General features: G+C 38.2%; 1 protein-coding gene across 1 annotated transcript; it reads left to right on the forward strand.

Annotated features, from left to right (window-relative positions):
* The first annotated feature begins 217 nt into the window (after nt 1-217).
* On the forward strand, nt 218-6619 carry LOC148851373 (uncharacterized). Its single transcript, XM_088943452.1, has 3 exons — nt 218-669; nt 2856-4149; nt 5638-6619. Exons 2-3 carry the CDS (start codon nt 2983-2985, stop codon nt 6391-6393), a joined length of 1923 nt encoding a protein of 640 aa, XP_088799578.1. The 5' UTR covers nt 218-669; nt 2856-2982; the 3' UTR covers nt 6394-6619.
* The last annotated feature ends 832 nt before the right edge of the window (nt 6620-7451 follow it).

Here is a 7451-nt window from a genome sequence, read left to right on the forward strand (position 1 = left end):
AGTACCCGAACTTTAAAATATGTCACTGTAGTACCCAAATTTTTGAAAACTATCAATTCAGTCCCTGCCGTTAGTATTCCATTAGGTTTGTCAGTCACGTGATGGCATGTGATGACTTAAATTTTTCAATATGTTTGAAATACCCTTTAAGCATTATTTAGGACCATTTTACCCTTTTCAAATCAGCTTAATATTTCCCCCAAATATACGGTTGGTTGAAGCTGAACGATGAAGACTGGGTATTGCCGCCATCATTGTAGCAGAAGCTTTGGACTTCCGATGGCACCAACGGAGATTATCACCTCACCTCTGCCACGTATCATGGCACAGTGGTGTTGCCCAATTTTATCCCGATAAATGACGCCAATTGCCATTTGTTTCAGACCTTGGTGCGCCTACGGCAAAACCGGAGAGAGAGAGAGTATGCGGGAAAACCAGAGAGAGTGCGCCTATGGGAAAACTAGAGGGAGTGCGCTTGCGGGAAAACCAAAGAGAGTGTATGTGCGCCTATGGGAAAGCCATAGAGAGAGATTGAGAGATTACCAATAACAAAGCCACCATTAGCGTGGAGAGCGACCCTAATGTTGGACGAAGTGTAGTGAGTGAGATAAGGGAGGTGGAAGTGTTCTGTGTATGTAATCGATCGGTAACAAAGCCACCATTTCCCAGGTAAAGTTTATTGTTATTGTTAATTTACCACCTGCACTTCCTCTTGTTTCTTTAATTCTTTCCACTATGCTTTTTCACTTATTATTTATTCATCTATGGATCTTCATCTTCAACTCTGCCTTTTCACTTCCCAAGTTATATGCTCAATGCTCTGAAAAAGCTCCTTTTTTTTTTCTCTTGCAAGGCCCTCGTTCTGTTTTTTTCTTGTTTTAACTGTTCAACCAGAACTCTGAACAATTTGAATTAGTTTTCTGTCTGGTGGGTAGATTTGTGGATTTTGTTGGCTTTTCGCTCCGCTCATAGAACACATATGGTTGTGAAAACTTGAGAGTGGTTTAAGAGATTCTTTTTCTTTTTTATTTTTCTTTTCTTATCTCTCTGTCTACTTTTGCGCTGTAGGGCCTGGGTTTTCAGGTGTTCATTTGAGAACTCATATCGTTAAATCTTATTTGGGTTAGTCACGAACTTCACCACTATGTTCTAACTGTCAATATTGTGATAGAGTTTTTGAGGCTTCTATTTGTTCTCCGATTGGCATATCCTATTCAGTAGCAAATCTAACCAAGAACTGATGCTATGGAGGCCTGTTGTTTCTATAAGATGCTTATAATAGAATAATTGTTACCGGTGTGAATACGTTTGTAGATTGTAGATTGTTAGAAATCTGAGGTGTTAGAAATAGAGTGAGAAATAAGATTTGGGCTGTATCATTCGATTCAGCTCCACCTTACTTGAATGGTTGATGGATGGATTTTTTTTTTTTTTTTTTTGAGTTTCCTTGGTAGTTCTACTTTGAGGACTGCTTGTTAGATGAGATGAACGAGTATGTTATGTTTACTCTAACAATTCAGACCAATTAGATCTCTGTCAAGCACTCTATTGAAAGAGAATGAGACCTGCGAAAGGTAAGAGCAACGATAGAACACATTGAAAATTTATGTGAAGGATAAGAGAAACCCTTCTCCGGAGAGGTTTCTCTCCGGCAACGGCTGAACACATCAGGATTTCTCTCCCGCAATGATTTCCAAGATGAACTCATTGGCGGTGAACGCTGCAACTTTGAATAAGACCTGGGTGTTTGTTGTTAATAAAGGTTCTCGGTCTAAATCAGTAAAGGTTTAAAAGGAGTAATTTTGACATTTAAAAAATCATGTTTTCTCTTCTATGGACCGCTAGGGGGTATTTTCATCATTCTACTTGTCTGTTAACGTCAGCTTAACAGAAACTGGACCAAATCGACAGTTTTCACAAGGTTTAAAATAGCGATAGGCCACTACCGATGTATCGGGCGATACCGATACCTTTTTATTTATTTTATTTAAAACCGATTCAAGGGGGTTGGTTTAGGTCTCCTCTACCTCCGGAACCGATCAGACCTCTAATACGGGTTAATACGTATTGATACTTTGAACCTTGAGTTTTCAAAAGTTTGAATACTGCAACAGTTCCAATACTAACTTAACATTACCCTCAAAATTTAAGGTATTAAAGTAAAGTTTTTCCTTAAATTTAAAACAAATAAAAAAATGACAACATACTGTTGGACTATCCATTTAAGAGACAGGAGAATCCAACGAGGGAAAGAAAACGATTTGAAACAAACCCTCACGTTATCTTCTTCGGCCAGAGACAAAAGCCATGGACAACTGAATTTTTTTATAGAGCCCTAACCATTTCTCAGTCCTTTCTTCTTTAACCAAGAGAAAGGCCAACTAAAATGTGCACACGGTTTGGGATATTGCATTAATAGAATTGAAGGTTTAAAAATACCATATACAATGTTTTGCGCCAAAGACATTTGTATATGCAATATTTCCAAATGGAGCCTCAGATGGAGAATTGAAATTAATTTCTTCCTTCATCCTGGTTGGAGAGTTATGGGTACGGAGATGAAAGACCCCATTTAGGTCTGCAACTTGGGTGGGCCCAATCTGAATTTTTGCATTAATTGGACCTAAATTTTCAGACTACGGGCTGGTCCTGGGCCAAAAGCTTAGGCTGGGCTTGAGTTGTTCTTCAGGTAGCCTGAGCCTGGTCTGACCCAATCGAAGCCTGATCCATCCTAAGTTTCTCTACTTTTTTTTTTCCTTTCCTTACTTTTTTTTCCTCAAAACAAACATAGTATATATATGTAAATTTACATATGTATAAAATTTGTCTAAACGTGGCAGAATTCGTGTGGGCAGGAGATCCGGACTTTTTCCGAAGTGCATTAAAAAAATAAAAACTTTACATGTTTGAACGTCCGACGTGGGGTCTATTTTCCCTCTCTCACATCATTTGAAATCCTAAGCACGAAGCCTCACGCAGCAGATGCCGCAGAAAATGCCCCAAAGAAACTCCAGCAGCAGCAGAAACGCCGCGGCTCCCAGAAGATCTCCAAGGTTTTTTCATACAAAAGATCCTCCGGACAACACGAAACTTCATAAATTGAAGTCGAAGAAGGATCAGGTATTTCGAACTCCAATCTCTGTCGAAAAACCCCAATCTGATTCTCATCCGAGTTCCATAGGAAATGTTACAAGTAAATCGTCTGGTGGGTCGGAAATAGCTGCGCCGTCGCTTCGTGGGTCGAAAAAACTGAAGGGATCTGTCGATGGGGTCGAGGGTTCTCGATGTCTTAGACGATCGCCAAGGTTTACTAGTTCAGTAAATATTCACGCAGACGTCAAGAAAAGGGGCGGTGATGACAATTCTCATCCATTGGTGCAGTCTGTTTTAACTGATTTTCCAGGTAAAGAGGTTACTTTGGATGTCAAACAGAAAGTAAATTTTGATAAAACAGAAACAGAATCCTCCGGACCAATGGGTTTCACGAAGGTTGTAGGAAAATCTGAGGTGGGTATTGATTGTTCAAAGCTATCTGCAAAGAAGGGGAAGGGAGTAAGTGGTTCTGTAACTTTTGCAGTGAAGACCCCAGAGGGAGGGCGAGAGAAGAAGACGGTAGATACGAATAGAGTAAATAAAGAGATTGGGGTCAACAAGAAGGAGAGATTTGAGGGGTTTCCAAGACGATCGGCAAGGTTTAGTTCAGTGAATGTTCTGGAAGATGCCAACAAAAAGGGCAGCTATAAAAAGGCTGGCCTAGTGCAGAGTGTTTTTACTGATCCTCCGGCTAAAGAGGTTACGTTGGAGGTAAACCAGAAACAGAATACGCAGAAAGAAGAAACAAAATTTCGTAGAAGTATTGTAGGAAAACCTGAGGTAGGCATTGATTCATCCGTGTTATTTACATGGAAAGAAGGGAAAAGGAGGAACGGCAGTTCTGTAACTTCTCCAGCGGTGACTTCACTAGAAGATGGAGGGAAGAAGATAAGAGATGCGAATAGAGTAACTGAAGAGAGTAGAGCTGACAGGAAAAGAAAGCATCAGGAAAGTTGTGGCCTTCAGGGCTGGACAAAAGATCAAGAAGTGGCACTACAGAAAGCTTATTTTGCCGCAAAGCCTTCACCTCATTTCTGGAAGAAGGTTTCAAAACTGGTATTTATTACTATTCATCTCTGTCCATGCTCCATAGTTAGGTTACTTGTTCGAACCTTCATTTTTTATCCTGCGGTATCTCCATGATTGCAACATTTCTAGAAATATTGCCTTCTGAAGGAAGTGCTTCAGAAATCTTTTGTATTATTTCCCTTGTATTCATCTCTCTCTCAGTTTTGGCTCAATTCATAAATCTTGTACTTCATCTAAAATTTTGGTCTATAATTTTCACTTCGAATCTCTCCAGTTCTTGCACTGGAGATATTGATTGTTTTTGGAGATCTTAAAGAAAGTGTTTTGTTAGGGGAACTTTGGAAATTCTGTTTTGGGCGTGTGTTGGTGGTAGTGGTTGGGGTGGGGGGGTGGTTTAATCCCGTTAGAGGTGTGGACGGTTAACCTATGATGGGATATGTATGGAGCTGTTCTTGACAATTGGGTTTAATAGGTGTATCAGTGTCCTTTTCTATCTTCAGTGGTTTCTTTTAACCTCCTTTTTTTTGCATTTTTGTTTGTTATTTTAATAAATTTTCCCTTTCTCTAGAAGAAGTATCTACTGAAGGCATCAGCTGTAAGGTAGATTTCAGCCTATACCTGGAGAATTCACATGGACAGGCATTCCTTAAACATGTGAGAATTTATTTTCTCCCCTTCAATGAAGGGCACGAGCATCTTTCTGAGCACTCTCTTGATGGGCATGTCGTCAGAATTGTATAATGCTTGGACAGTAATTTTGTCAGGTTGATGCCAATTAGATTATCTATCAATGGGGTGTGCTTGGAAGAACATATGCATCAAATGAAGGAACAAAATTAAACTTGATAGGTGAAATCTTAATCATCAATTGGTCTTTTGCTCAGAGCAGACTGGTTAAATCCCACTGGTTTTGAAAGGTCCAGGTCATTTTGTAGGTCTCATTGCTTAGCTCAGTTAGCAAAGGGTTTTGTAAATGATGTGCTTTGGTGGAGCAGCCCTCCTTATATTGAACGTTTTACTTCTGCTTTATGTTAGTGTTTTTTTTTACACATAAAAAAAAGTTCACTTTATAGGTCTTTCGTGCATCTGATAGTGTAGACATGGGACATGCACTTTGCCAGTAGGGAACTCTCCCGATATGTAACCCTTATGTCTTAAAAGCCATGTGCCTTCAGGCCCACGTGTAAAAGTATAATGGACATGCATCATACCTTAATATGCTTCATGTTAAAATGTATCTCATACATTAAATGAATTAGTCTTCTCATCAGAACAAATTAAAGACAAATTGTAAGATTTCTGTATATATGGTTTTCAAAACCCATTTGAGGTTTTGATATACATTAAGAGTTTTCTAGTTGCCTCGATGGATTTTTGATGAAGTTAGAAGTTAGTTTTCATGATTTTAGATGTTAAATGGTAGTATGATATCATGTTTCTTTAAATTCTCCATTCTAAATGTTACATTTCCATGGAATCAATTACTAAGAATGTCATAATGACAAATTGTTTCAGGTTCCTGGAAAGACTGCTCAGGAATGTTTTGATAAAGTCCACTCCGACCTTGTTACCCCACCTCAACCCCCACCTCGTTCAAGGACAAGCAGAAATAGCTCATCTCCCATGGGCCATTTCTCACTTTCTGGAAGTAAACTTCTGGAACCCACTGAGCTCAGTGTTAAAAGGGGAAAGAATAGCAAGCAGAAGAGATACCATGCACAGAAAACTGTGAGGCATTTACTACAGAAGCATTATCTGATGGACCAAGGCTGTGAAGCAGATCTGTTCTCAGTTCTTGAAACCACCATGGGTTCTTCTTGCCAAGCTTTAGAGCAGGATGTAGTCTCCACCCCTGAATGTATACAGAAAAGTTCTGGTTTTCTCCAGAAGTGTCGCAGTAGATCATCATCAGCCCATAAGAAGTCGCTGCCAAGATTAAGGAGTTCATGTGAAACAGCCCTTGTTAGTCCACCGATTCTAAAGCAAGTTAAGAATCTGTTTTTGCACGAGAAGTACATTGACCAGCTGCATTGCAGGGAGGTTAGAAGAATGGCTGCATCTACTTCTGCTGCAAAATGCATTGGTCCTGAAAGTGATAGAAAGGATTGTCATGTACAGAAAGTGGACATGCTTAAAGCAGCAAGGAATGCTCTTTCTTCTGATGCAAGAGATGTGATTAAACAATTTCAACATCTGCAAGCCCATGATTTGAGCAATTATGATGACTTTGATGAAGATGAGAATGGGGAAGACAATGAAGATGACGATTAATCTTTATAATTTGTATTGTTTCATTGCATAGAAAATATTGTGAGAGAGTGGCTCTGTAATTGGGAGCACAATGCCTCTGGTATAAGCACCTAATTTGTCACCTGTTGACCTTGTATTCTTCCATCAACTGGTTTCTAGTTTGTCAATTCCAGTTCTGACTGCAAGTTAACAAGAAGCTTCTTTTTAGCTTTACTTATGACTGAGGGAAGGGATATTTGGTCCCACAGATGCTGGAATTTTTATGTAGTCCATTTACCTTGCAATTTCTATCTTATGAAGTAATACTGTCTTGAACAATAAATATAGGTGGAAATAGGAAAAAGTTAAGAAAGAAAAATACCAGCTTATTGTTTGTAAACCAATTAGTCAGTAAGTTTAAAACACAAGGGGTAAGCTTCTATTATTTTTCATTCTCGTCCTTATTTGCTTGCTTCTTGTTAACATAAGACATCAGTATAGAAGATGTTATTTGAATTAATAAGAGTTACTCAAGTAAATCTATTAATAATGTTAAGTTTGGTATTTATGGGTTAGGTGTAGCAGTGGAAATTAGGTGGGTTGAATTGGGTTTGGTTTGGGTTGAGTTTCAATCTAATCCATCTAACCCGTCAAGCCATCCATGATCCAGTTATATAAAATTAAATGGGTTGGGTTCAACCCAAAACTGCCTTGACCCAATCCAACCTGTCCAAACCCATTTATCTAATATTTATATACTTAAAAGTAAAAACTAAGGTGGTGTTTGGTAAATCTGAAGTCTGGAGTCTGTAAAGTAAAAAAGAAAAACTTTGATAAAACTTTGAAAGCAATTCATCAGAAATTTGCTTTTTTGCTTTTACAAACATCTAAATGTAGTGAAGTTGTTCGGTGACGTCTGATTAAATATACATTTTACAAATTTACCCCTTGAACTTTTATTTAAATAATAATAAATAAAATGCTTAAAAGAATATGATATTATTAAAAAATTATAAAATAACAAAAAACATTAATTTTAAGAAATGATAGGTTAAAATAATTAATAAATAATATTAAATTACTCCTCTTCCTAGCAGAAG

Source organism: Nelumbo lutea, chromosome 5, assembly GCF_056320005.1.
Source record: "Nelumbo lutea isolate HS-2025 chromosome 5, American lotus-T2T, whole genome shotgun sequence".
Taxonomy (NCBI): domain Eukaryota; kingdom Viridiplantae; phylum Streptophyta; class Magnoliopsida; order Proteales; family Nelumbonaceae; genus Nelumbo; species Nelumbo lutea.